We start from the raw sequence: 13,999 nt of genomic DNA on the forward strand, positions 1-13,999 counted from the left end.
TGCTACGTACCTACCGAACGTATTGGCAAACGTTGATCACGGGAGACCAAAACGTAACATAGAAATCAATTCTGCTGCAGAGCTACGGGCGTGATCGCGACTACTCCAGACAATCTCGATCGCGAACTGCCACCAAGTGTCGGATGGACCAAAAAGCAAACTACAGACACGCGAGCTTATAGAAACATCATAACCGAAATTGATCTCAACGGTGGGCAGCACTGACGGGTGACGGACACAGACTGGACTTGCTGGTGGATTTCATACAATGCATGGGATGCCCGCGATGAGTGCGAGTGTGCGCGGGAATTAAGATTTCGAAGTGTCCACCAAGGAGAGAAAACAAAACAGACAAAAGTAGGCAAACGAAAAAAACAAACATAGAGGTGCTTCAGTTTGGGCATGGGGCGTATACTGGGGAGATACGAAAGGGCAAGTCACTAGCCATAGGTCTTTTTGCTAGCTAATTGGTGTTAAAGTGGGATTGGAAGCCTGGTCCATGAGTAACCTGGTGCCTTTGTAAAAGCGTGCTAGAACACGGAGTGAGCAAAAACGTATCAAATTTGAGCAGAAATACAGCAATCTGTACATATCACACCCGCTGCAGGCAGGGCCATTGCACATTCCGGTTTAGATCGAGTACGATCGTATTCGATCGTGCACGTTAGCAATAAACGAATATTATGTCAACTTGTTGATAGAGCGCGCGATGCGTAGAGTGAGAGCGCGAAGGTAATCGAAACGGCACCCAGTTTACAGTGTAATGTTAGATGCGAATTTAATTTTAATGTACTGTATGTTGCTCGTCCCACCAAGCGGGCGATACGAAACAACAGAAACCTATACATCGTAACCCTCCAAATCCCGTCTTCAATCGCAACCGCATAATCAACAGGGTGCAGAGCAGTCGGCCGGCGGGCCACGCTCGGTGACCAATGCTGTACCAGCATTTTGTATATATTTATTACCGTGTATCGTACCGAGAAGGTTTTGCGGAATGTTTCCCGTACACCGATCCGAGACGGTTGTTGAGATGGAAGCGGGAGGAAATAAAAACTGTCATGTTTTAACCAGAAACTCCTTGCAAGGAACTGTTCTTTCGGCTGGAGGTGGCTGCGATAGACCTGAAAGAAAACTTACTTTGTTTCTAGCTAGTACATTCGTACCCGGTGGCCATCGTTCTCCCACGCCGTATCGGAAGTTTGCATATTAATTATCAACTGATGATGATTTGCATAAAAATCAGGTCACTGAATTGTTGCCGCACTTGGGCTGTCATGCTACTCGTGGAAGCTGAATGAGGTGAGGTAATCGGCGACTCACGGCGATGTCTCAGAAGGGTACATGATAAACGGTTTTCTTGTCTGATACCATGTTCTATGTCACTTGAACTTGGAACCGCACGGTTAGGGAGGGAAAAACTTAGTATTAGTGGAAAATTAATATCTGTCCTGACCTTTCCTTTGGCAGCGCGGTTGATTCAAATACACGAGAAAACTATTCAACTGTTGTTCCGTATTTCGGGGCCTGTCGATTGTCGATTTGGTTTTTGTTGAGGTTTTTATGTGCAAATTCAAAATTCACCAACTTTGCGAGAGAACAACGTTGAGCGCAACAACGCTTCCCATTATCATACAGGCGTAGAACTTTTTTCATTTACAGTAATTTAGGAGTTTGGGTAAGTAAATTTTGTTCATATAGTAGAGTGTTTTAAGAATCAAATAATAAAAAAATCAAGCTTGTTGGAGGGATACTTTTTTGGCACCACAACTTCCTGACATTTTTGGTACACTTCGACATTTACTAAGAGGTAATTGTGGCATTATAACGTACAAAAGTTTATACTTGAAAACATATCTACAGACGCTTGTAAAAATACCCCATTATATGAACTTATCGTTTGATGAGCTTGTAAGGCAATTTGTATACAATAAAATCTCGCACGCAACATTTTCAAACAACATGACATGTAAATGGTGCAAGTACGATATATTGCCACAAGGAGGCGCTGTGTGGAAATCAGCTGTTGCAGCATACAGTCTGTAACTCACTAAATATTTAGTTTTATTTTCTTGCTATTTATTACCAATTGTTTATTTTACTACAATTAAACATAAAAGTATATCTAACAAGTGATGACTACATAACTTTCAACTTTCAGGACAGTATTGAAATTTTACTGCAATTGAGACTTTGTAGCATAGAAAAAATACCAGATGCTATGTGCTTTCAGTTGGCACATATCACTGTATAGTAGATGTTAATTGTTAAATTAGGATTCCATAATTTACGAGAGGTTTTAAGCAGGCGTACTCAAAATCCCGCCACACTGGCCAAATATGGCCCGATGATCAATTTGATTCGCCACAAGGAAAACCATTTTAAATCCTCAGAAAGAACACAGAATCTCGTCACCAAGACACCAGAGTTTCATCAACGTTGAAATTAAATAGTCCTTTCACTGCGCGCAATAATAATAGCATGGCCACAGTTTTGGATAATATTATCGCCTTTTCCAAAAAAAATTCAATCGATCAATTCAAATCAAAAAGCAAAGTTTAGATATTTTTACATGAAATAGATGGCTTAATACTAAATGTCCCTCAAAAATATAATTTTATTGATTTAAAAACTTGTATTAAATATCTTTGATTCGCGCATTAAAAATTAACACTACATATTCCGGTAGAATCTGTTTGACTAGGACGCATTATTTTCATTATATTAATTATTATGGAAAACAGTGGCCCCATGGTTGATCCATGATTTTTACATTTTTATTATGTGCAGGATGTTCTCGAGATACACGGTACGTCTTATGCGCAGTTTCGGAAATACGCAGTTTTTTTAGCGTTGCAGGGCCAGGGGTAACTTCCTATCTTACGCACTTCACAAAATACTAAACGATTTTCCAGGTCTGCAATTTTGTTTACAAGGTAACCCTCAATGACACCAGGCGATCCGACCCGTAAAGTCCTTTTAGGTCGTCCACATGGACAGAAGAGGTCAAAGACCAGAGAGGCCGGGATTATGGACTAACTGACAACTGTGCTCACCTGTAAGCGGTTCAGAAGACTCACAAGACTGCAGCAGTCCAAGTTTGTGAAGCATTAATGGCGCTTGATAAGTAAGCAGTTACCATCGCTGAAACGCTGAAAAAAATCGCTTGAACCACTTAGTCAATGTAGCGTTAAGTCATTTTTTTATAACATGTGTTAGTAGTTTCTTCTCAATTAATGAATTATTGGTTGATGTAAGCCTTACTAGAGTTATTTCCACGCGAAGTTTACGCTTCTAGAAGCAGCGTTTTGTCTATAATCTTTGATTAAAATTACTCGATTTTTACACTTCTTCGTGAAATGTAACGACCCTTGTAGCGGTTTTAAACATTGCATTTTTATTGTTCAACATATATGGGTATTGTTCAACAATATATTTCGTATAGGGAAGGATATGTTTCAAATTATTTACTTTTTCTTTTGTTCCAATACTTCGATACTACATTACTCTAGAACCAAATACTTCACAAACGATTTCAGTATCTACCTACATCTAAATGTAACATAATGTAATGTTTAATTTCATGCAAATAATTAGCTATCGCAATTAAATTTAAACATTTAGTTGAAGCTATTTCAAATCTAATTAAATCCACAATACCATTACTTAAACTTTCAAGCGGCTTAACTAGTAGCTCTTTGTTACCAAAGTTACTCATGTTAAACGTTTCGTTGTATTCTCGCTTTTTTCGTCCAGTCATATTTCTTTCTTTAAAAAAAAGCGATCGTTCATTCCTGCTATCCAACCATGCAGACTGGCTTTTCCCAGTCAAGTAAACAACATCCCCAAGCATGACGAAATACCAATTAAACTCTACACATTAACGGTATCGCACGCTGCTACCGGCACCATAAATCAGACACCAGTCAAACAGCGTCATCGAGGGATACCGACCTCTCCCGCGTGCCTTTCTTTCCCTGCGTTTCGAACCGTTGACGATGAACCGAAATCAGATCTCCGGATCGAGCGATCCACTTGAACCGACTAGACCGAAGGACATGGAAGCATCCGGTTTGTGGTGCTCGCGTTCGCATCATCACAGGACATCCGGTTTTTCCATTCTTCGATTCGTGGGTGTGTATTTTTTTTATGCCTGCCTTTTTGTTTGGTCTCCCAGCCGTTTACGTTCGCACACAATTAAACGCAAAAGCACCGGATTCGATTTCCCGTCTCGGTGACCCATCATTAATTACTGTCCCTCGCCAATCGAGAACCACCACCTTCTACGACCCCTATCGAAATGTTGCTACGTCCCATCCCCGATACAGAGCAGAAGTCACACCAGACGACTCAACTCGGTGGCATTGGCAATTAATGATTTTATGAGCCCAAAACAAAGCCGACGGTGTTTGCCATCGAGAAGGCTCATAAAATCCCATATCACACCGGCTCTTCCTGCACACCTTCCACCCCGGTTCCACTCATCACTGTCCTCTCCCGCCCCGAAAAGCTCTCAACTATGGCGATTATCTTGATCCAGAAGGCACACCGTTACGAGTGCAAGGTAAGGCCTTAACTGGGTTGGGTGCGAACGAAAGGCCTCAATTGAACGGTTTGTGGCGTGCCGTAAACAACAAGTGTCAATCCCGCTCCGTACGCATCCCGCATTCAACTGTGCCCCGAGTGTTGGCGCTTTCCTGTGCCGTTGAAACTAAAAGTCAATTAGTGTAGTTTCCGAAGATTGTTGCTCGTTTCTTGGGACGCGGGCCAACTCGTGCGTGTATGCGTGTGTCAATTATCGAATCGTTCTTTACGGTTGCGAAGTATCACGCTTCCATTTTCCCAAGGATATCCTTGTGATTAGAGTGTGTTGGTGTATGTGAGCATGTAATTAATACGAGTCCATTGCAAAGCTTCGCAGGACGGAAGAAAGTTTTCCAGTGAAAGACGTTCAGTAGAATCGGCCTGAGCAGACTCGCACCATTATTCGCTCATTATCCTTGTGAGAAAACGGGTTCCCAGGACTCCCCCCACCCCCCTCCCGCCCAAGCTCGGTCAACCCCAAAGTGCATTCAGCACGATTGTGTATTTGTTTGTGTGTGCCTGTGTGTGAGTTCGTGTGATAACTGCTTGAAACGACCACGGAAATGTTGCAGCAACGCCGACGTGAACGCAAACCGAACAAACCCGGACTGGGTGTTGCGGGCATCCTGTTGATTGCCATCGGATTAGTGGGAAAACTTTGCACCGCAAATGGGGCCACAACCGTCCACCGGCGGAACGCTGCGCTGGGCAAATCGACATCCACGCCTGCTCAGCTCTACTTTGATGCCATTGCACCGGAAGGTAAGACCAACCAGAGCACAAAGACATACGGGGCATCGGGCCACCAGCTTCAACATCTTTCTGCCCCAAAAGCAACGCCTGCTTGACCAACTTTCAACTGCTTTTATTAGTTTTAATTGCAGAACGTTCCGTCAAACGATGGCCAGTGCTAACATCCGATGAGTCCTGGAATTAGTTTTCCTAAGCACATTCGCCACGCCCGGCTGCAGGCGTATGCAATTATTGCAACCGAGCCAAAAAGGGTGCGTGTCGCTCTATTTCCCGGCGAATTAAAATGATACATTACGAACATTATTAGCTACGAGACCGTCCTGTTGAGGCGATCATTCAGACAACGATCATCGGATTGGTTTTCAATCTAGTTGCGAAATGCCAAAGCTTTTCGCATTCTATCCAATTCGATTAGACGCTCCGGACTTACCTTTTTCTCTTTATCGTCAAATTAATTATCGAACTCGTTATCATGCACAATCGGTTCACGTGTTTGGCTTACTGGTGGAATGATTTATTAGTGGAGCCAAATTTGATCGATTAATTACTGAAGGGGTAATTTCCACATGATACATGCGAAAGTGGGACACTAGCGTGAATTTTACTTTTTTACGCATACCCTTTTCAGTATCATGTTCGAATACGTTAAAGGCAGATAAGAAAGGGTATTTTTAACTTTATACATATAAAATGTTATCAATACTACACTCATACAGATATTAATAATGTCATCACTCTTTTAATTGCATTATTTTTATGTTATTTATTTGCTCTTTGCTTGCTGGCATTCGCAAAAGACTGGCTCTGTAATGTTAGTGTTATAAAATATCAATTAAAAATAGTAGCAAAGGATCAACTTCTAATGAATGAAAGGATAAGATTAACGAAAAATCTCTTCATCAATTATTCATTCAACAAATCACCTTCAGTTCTTGTTGTCGACTACCTCGGCTTATATCGAGCGCTGGATATTGGTGCTAACTAATGGGACAAAGTTTGCAAACCATCCACAGCTCAAAACCGTTGAAAGAGTGCAACAAAAGCTACACACAGACTAAGATTGATTAGAGCTAGTGCTTTTCGCAGACGTACCGTTTGGCATCTTTGACGATGAAATCCCGGCAAAACATCAATCATTATCCGACTCTTGATTCCGGCACTGAACGCATTTCTTCTTCACTCTCAATTCAACTCCAATGCCATTGGCTCTCTATTTCTGCAGATCGAGAAAACTTCATCAAATACCATCTGGACAAGGCGCTGGAAGGGCGTTTACCTCATCACACCAGCAGCATACCGAGGGACTTTGAGTTCGTTACCTTCCAGGTGAGTAAATGCTGGACGGAAAGAGGTTTAATTCGGTGATGGAAGAACTGCAACCGCTCGTTCGCATTGCCCACCCATCTGTTAGAACGGTCTTGGGCACAGACCGTCGCTCATTTTCCTTGTCATAATATTGTCTTCCCATTCACGAACCAATGGCTAGATAGAAAGGTCAACTATTCAAAGTGATCGTACCATAAGTTTAAGGATGGCGTTTCGCCAGAACTGTAAACGAATCACATCCACGTCAGACACTGCATGGAGTGCAATCGGGGACGAGTAAAAGTCTTTGCCTTTTCGGTGCTATGTCTACCATTTGCTTTCTGTTTGGTTTGTACTCATTGTTTCTTATTCTTTTTTGTATTCGTTTCGAAGGAAAGCTTTATGAAAATCACTGTGAATGGTTTTGTGAAGAGGGTTCGAAGCATCGTTCACAGTCAATTAAGAGTCAGCATTGGAACAAGAGTAGTGCATTTTGCCACTCAATTACGGAACAACAAATGTCTGCAAATGTGCTAACGACGGGATGGATTTTGTTTAAAATTAATTTTCTCCGATATCGACGAAGGAAGTTTATTGATTAATTAGATGCAAAAAAACTGATAATATTAAAGTTTGTTCACCGACAAGAATAAGTACAGAAAAAAGATTATTAATAATATTGATTTTACTTTCTACGTGACTATTGAAGTAGTGTAGAAGTAGTGTTGAAGTATAATTCCTTGCAGACAATTCCTAGAAGTACATAAAACTTAAACTATCCTTTCACAAATTAAACAAGCATGAAAAAAGAACAACTTATTTTTGAAGAAGCTAAGTTTTTTTTGTAAATTATTGTACATTATCCCATCATCAAACATAGTATCCTCGATGCCATCAATATGAATGTATATTCGACAAAAACCAACCAAATATGGTCAGGTCGAAGTTGCTAACTGAATAGACCACCAGCAGCTTCCTTTCATTAACACTTGCACAGTCAGCCCCACTAGAACGATATTGGCAATGACGAATAACGCTGTAAAACTTGACAAAAACTAATCCGGTGCCGGTTCAACCACCGTAAGAAGGGCAAAGTTGTCGATAAACTCTACCGTACATTTTCATCTGCAAAAGTTCGCCATGCGAGTCAGCATGAACGGCTCTGTCGCGACATGTTTCCCATACCCGACGTTCGATTGTCGGTTGCTTTTGTCTCGATTGACATCACGACCAGAAATAGTGCACGAGTCGCTTCATTCTCCCGTTTGCGAAAAGTTTGAGTAGTTTCGTCGGAATCAATTTGCACAGTTCATTAAAGCCGTCCTGGTCTGGCAAGTTGGTCGCTATTGCTTGTATTTCTCTCACCACACGAAAAAAGCTCATTCTCCTGAGCAGCCCGATAAAGAAGCATTACCGCTTCCTTTATCAGCACAGAGGGCACCCCAAACTAGCACCATAAAACCTTGCCCCAACCGCGTCTTGCTTGAGTGGCTCAACTATGGAACCGAATGCTTGAACGATAGCCTTTGCCCCGGACCGTCTCGTTAAGGCTCGCCAGCTTGTGTGACGAAGATCGTTGCATGAGTTTCGCACAGCGTCTTAATCCGTCCACAAGCGTCATCAAGCGTTGCGGTGCAAACGATCCTTGCTCCGTGAAAGATATTCTGCAACGGATCCACACGGAGCGGGTTTCATGTGAGTGCGCTGCAATGATCCGAGTGACCTACCGGTACCTGCCCTTTCCTCCGCTGGTCGGTAACCGGTAAAGATGAAAATTTAAATATAAATTAATTTTCCTCAATCTATAATATAAGCAGCGAGTGAACGTCTTGCTGCAGTTACCGCGTCGTGCTGAGCGGTTCTTACAAACGGATGGCCTGTCCGGGGTGCGTCGGATCGCTGCCGACCGTGGTCGTTGCGTCGTTCCAGTTGAGAGTCGTAAAGCTTGGTGCAAAATTGTAGGAGACATTTTATAACCTCGCTTAATAGCATCTCAGAAGGTAGAGGATGCAGGTCGATTGTGACCCTTGGCGCTCTCTATTCCAATAACAGACGATATTATGAAGAGACCCCCATTTATGAGAACGTTTGGTAGATGAAATCCTCAAAAGCGAATAAGATGCTCTTTTTCGCCAACTTTGTAGCAACACCTACAGACACGTAAAAATCAACGAAAGCTTTTGCTCTGCTGATTTCTTCGTATTTTAAGTTGGGTTTATTGCAATTAAATTATTATTTATTATTAATTTTAGGAAACGCGTTAAAAATATTAACTTAGTCACATATTTGCTTATCAGGCACTACAACCACTTGGAGGTCTTGGTCTGTTGAGGTGTCATTCTCATGACATGACCAGCCTACCTACATGACCGACCTATTGAACTACTGACTACTGATCTACTGACCGGCGCTGTACGACAGTGAGTTTATCTTACAGCTACCTCATTGTAATGGTTTCTCCATTGTCCTATCATACATATGGGGCAAATTTTCGCTACTAACTTAAGATATGTTCAAGCCAATAACTTACAGCAAACTTATTATATTTAGTTAATACTTCATTGTTTAATTAATTAGCTCTTCATATCATGGAGCTAAGGCTGACTACAAAGCTTGAACCCATATATTTTCCAAATATATGGGACATTAGTCTTACACTTATCGAATAGCGCGTCGTTTCTTACATTATCGATTGATTCGATTTCCACCAAAAATTCTATTTTTTATATATTTTGAACGATCAACTTGGTATAATGCCCCGGTTAAAGGCAAATGATAGCATGTATTACTTTATTAAATAATTTAATGTATACATGTTCTAATGTATAATAATAAGTCGTGGGGGTCCCTTTTATTAAACCAGCTCTTTATTCCTTTAACATCAGATTAGGAGGGTCTGTTTTAGAGCCTTGCGCGGCTCATCCAACTGACATTGGCGTAACTGTCAGTTGGGTAAGGTTGTGTGGTTCGGGTATGACATTACATTATCTTACATATAATGTAATTATACCACCCATAACTGTATACATACTACAGTTTCAGAAAACTTCTCTCAAAAAATCTGTCGCGACGAACGTAGCTGGGACTATATAGAACCTATATAGTTCCTGTACTCACATACACCTGTGAGACATGGACTTTGTCCAAAACTGACGAAACCCTCGTAGCCGCGTTTGAAAGGAAGATGCTCAGAAGGATTTTTGGCCCCGTATGTGTGTGGAAGGCAGCAGCAGCAGCATTTTGGAAGTGTGAAGATCGGCGCCGCTACCAATTAACCACCGAGCAGTCCCCGGTGTTACTAAAGTACAAAAAGAGTAAAAGTAAAACTGATTTCAAACAAGGTATTAATTTTCTACTGTCCTGAATTATTGAAAAAGAAAATCATTCTGAAAATCAAAGGTTCAACTGAAAAACAACATATGTCATTTCCAGTTAATGGAACACCCTTCTGTTCTGAAGATTATGTAGACCGCTTGGGTAAGACAACATACAGCTTGACAATATGTTGAATCAGCTTTCGTTAGTAAACATGCTGCTTTCCAAAATGATAATACAATCCTTTCAGCTTGAATCCTTAAATTCGCAAAGTCAAACCAACCTAAATCTAATTATCTTGGATCAAGTTACACCATCTGTTAAACAGAAACTTCAGCCTTCATCCATACAACGAACAGAAAATATTTCATCCTGCATCATCAACAGGTTGTTGGTTCTCCAAGTTTTCTAAAAGTATTTACTCTCCTCTGCAAAATCTCTTTGCCTCTGTTTAAAAGAAATCAAAACGTCTGACCAAATGAGTATGCAAACCCCGTCCAATGTTCAATCGATGAAAGTCCTGCACCCGGTGAATCGATAATGATTTCCTGCCAGCTCGATAACGGGCCAATGGCTGATGTGATTCTTCATTCGCTTTACTCCTCATGCCGACTCAAAAAAAAACACCAACCATCTCAAACAAGTGAATCCGTTGGTGTTTCCGGGCTCCGATTTCGACTCTATGTCTGATGTCCCTGTTTGCATTCCGGTGTGTGTTCCTTCCCTATCGTTTCCCGTTCAACTGTTTCGGTCAAAACGAACGGTCCGGAGCGGATTGGAATGTTGATTAATATAGATTTTTCATTTAACATACTGCCGATGCTGGAGCGGAATAATTTATCACCCCGGACGCCAACTTTCGAAGAAAGCAATCAGGTTTCATATCCGTTCATTCCAACAACAGATCAATTTCATCGGTTAAATTGCAGTCGCCTTAGGAACACATCTTCGGAAGCATGGAATGTGAGCACAGGGAAATGCTAAAACGGTGCAAATGTTTCATTAAACCGACTCGTGCGCCGTTTGGGAACTGTAAAAATACTGTACCATCTCTCCCACAGCACAACCAAACCGAAAGTCATCAGCAAGCCACCAGCTCCTTGCTGGAGCTGTTGGAAGAATCCAATGGCACGAAACTATCATCACCGATCGTTGCTGGTCACCCGTCGTTCATTAGATATTCGATCGTCTGCTACCGGTCCGGATGCATCGACACGAGTGACATCGGTAACATCTGCTGCCCGTTCTGAAGGGTGCACACCATCGACCACCAAACATACGGCCAGAATATGCAGGGGGAAACACCGTAACATCGCACACACATGTAAACTCGTACATATGAGCTTTTCTTCGCACAACTTCATCCGGGCCGCTTGCTTCATACATCCATAAAAAGCTTCGTGGTAGTTAAATTTCCTGCAAATGCCACCCTTGAGCGGTACGAGTTTGGATGGTTCTAACAACCCTTTCTCGCACCCCGCCCCACTCATTTCAGGACGCGCTCGAGCCGGAAAATTTTTCTACCAACCTGTTGGACCATTTTATGATCGCTTACGGTCTGTCGGAGGTGGACGTGTACGCGTTTGTGGTGCTGAATTTGATCTGCTTTCCCTCCGGCTGGTGTTTCAATCCGGACGATGTCGGTAACATTTGTTGCCCCTTCTGAACGCGCCGGTATGGGCGGCAGTAGCTTGATGTGTAAATAAGAACCTTGAAAGGAAAGCTACGTAAATGCAAACAAGCAACGAAAAACACGGGATGGAAGTGTATCGAACCACAGGGAAATCCCCAACCGGAGGTACAGTACGCCATGCAAAACCACATGTTGACAAAATTAACATCAATAAAACCAGAGCAAATTGCTAAATCAATTAAGCCACCGCTCACACAGTTTCAGGGCGTTTTATTTAACATCAGCGTTTGCGTGGCAGTGGCTATTTTTCGTGCGGTTTTCAGGCCAGTTTTGTTTCGTATATTTTCAGCATTCCGTCAACACCGGTCCACGGCGGTGTATAAATCGCCACTAATCGTTAGACGTTTAATCACAGCCACGAGGTTTCGATCTGCAACACTGCATCTCCGTTGCGTTGATGTCCCAGTTGATGACAATGTAAATTTACCGCCCTGCACCGCTATGCAAGTAATCAATCCTAACTAAACTGAAACTTTGTGTCCACATGTTCGGTCAGTGGGAAAATGGAACAACCGATGTGTCCCATTTGGTGCTTCCTGTCGGCAGACAGTGCTCCAGCGGGCGTGTAGCGATCGATGGTCAACCAATTAAATGAAGCTAATCGTGTAAGCCTGCATTATTTCCGCGATAATGGGGTTTGTTTTCATTGAATCGTGATTATCGACTGTTCGATAAACAAATGAGACAAAAGACATGTCATTAGCAAACTCGTTTTTCACGGAACAAACCATCGTACTAGTAGCTTGTTTGACTTTACATAATTACTGTTTAATTGTAGATTCACGATACGATCGCTTTGATAAAGAATTCTTTACATTTTGATCCACAAAACAACAGAAAAAATGTGTGTGAAGGTGCTAGACAACATTTATGCTGTTGGCACAATTGATTTTATCCGAACTTATTTACATTATTGGAAGCTCTCACAAGGAACACAATATCCTGAGGATAGAAATATATTTCTTGTAAATCAACGTCAATACCAAACGTGTTATATCGGTCTACAATTTTCGACACAACTTTTCGATCCTTTTTTCCCAGCCCATTCTGTAACATAAATTATAATTTCAAGCCATCGTTGAAAACTCGTCTTTTATGTAAAGCTCCGAATGCAATAACAACATTTTTGATTAAGGTTTATTGGTGTACAAATTGCTGCTGAAATATCACCAAACAAACATTTTTCTTACTCGATCCCTACTCTTGACTTCAGTGAAACAATTCTCGGTACCATGTTACTTAAATCAAGCAGTTGAAAATTTAATAAAAAGGGTTTTAAAAGTCAAACTGCACAGCTTTATTTTCATATTAAGCAGATATTCTAATGATTTTATAGGGGGTTGATAAAGTTGCAATTGGAGATAATACGTTTTAAAAACCTGTGTCAGGAAGTTTTATTTGTCTAATTTATTAAGTCATATTAGTACGTATATCAACAGAATTGCTTATGTTTTTATTATTTAACCCTTTTCGTAAAGTCATTCACGATTCCTCCCCTAAAAGATATGTTTCGGCATTTGCTGGGGCCTTACAATTTAACTATTTAACTACAAAGAACTACTAGATAATTTCCAAAGTTTTTATAGTTAATCTAAAAATTTATGTCAATGGATAAATAAATTACTGTGACATATAGATTCCACATCGATTTACAAATCACATAAACAAATCGTGAAATTTGTGTATAAATGCTTTAATCACGCATGAAGTAGCTAATATAATAATTATAAACATTAACGGTACGGTTATTGCTCCTTTCGCATGAATCCGACACTCTACTCTGTACCTTATCAACAATCGATTGTTTATTTGTGTACGACCTAGCGTATTTTTGGTACGGGAGACACAGCATCTGCTACTCATCACCACGCACACAACCTTATGCTAGAAGGTATTGAGATCAATAAGTACGAATACTATCGTGCTACTACGCGGTACCAGCATGGGCGTCCATTAGTGACATCACACAGCAGCCATACGGGAGGCTTTAGCATGGCCAGACCGAACAGTACCACATTGTCTTTCACACGCGCACACGTGTATTATTGTATGCGGTTTACAAGCAAACTACAGCACCTCCATACGATCCGACGTCAGTTCATCGATGGCAGTTGATACGCGGCAGCCGGCCACGAACCATCGCGTCCTGCGGGTCCCGCACCATCGCCGAAAACGGGCGACTTATCGACCTATCCACGAAACTAGTGTCGAAACGAAACTGACGCAGCTCTGGCATCCCGTTGCACCGAGTACTCACGCTTGATTAAGAGATCAAAAAGATCACAGTGAAATTGAACGGTTCGATTGAACGGTTTTTCTAGCGTCCGTACAAATTGCGCTCGGTCTGTG

General features: G+C 41.6%; 1 protein-coding gene across 1 annotated transcript; it reads left to right on the top strand.

The window, feature by feature from the left end:
* The first annotated feature begins 5,147 nt into the window (after positions 1–5,147).
* On the top strand, positions 5,148–11,207 carry LOC128715005 (uncharacterized). The gene is made up of 3 exons (XM_053809887.1): positions 5,148–5,346; positions 6,560–6,663; positions 11,019–11,207. The coding sequence occupies exons 1-3, from the start codon at positions 5,148–5,150 to the stop codon at positions 11,205–11,207; spliced, it is 492 nt and encodes a 163-aa protein (XP_053665862.1).
* The last annotated feature ends 2,792 nt before the right edge of the window (positions 11,208–13,999 follow it).

Source organism: Anopheles marshallii, chromosome 3, assembly GCF_943734725.1.
Source record: "Anopheles marshallii chromosome 3, idAnoMarsDA_429_01, whole genome shotgun sequence".
Classification (NCBI taxonomy): Eukaryota; Metazoa; Arthropoda; class Insecta; order Diptera; family Culicidae; genus Anopheles; species Anopheles marshallii.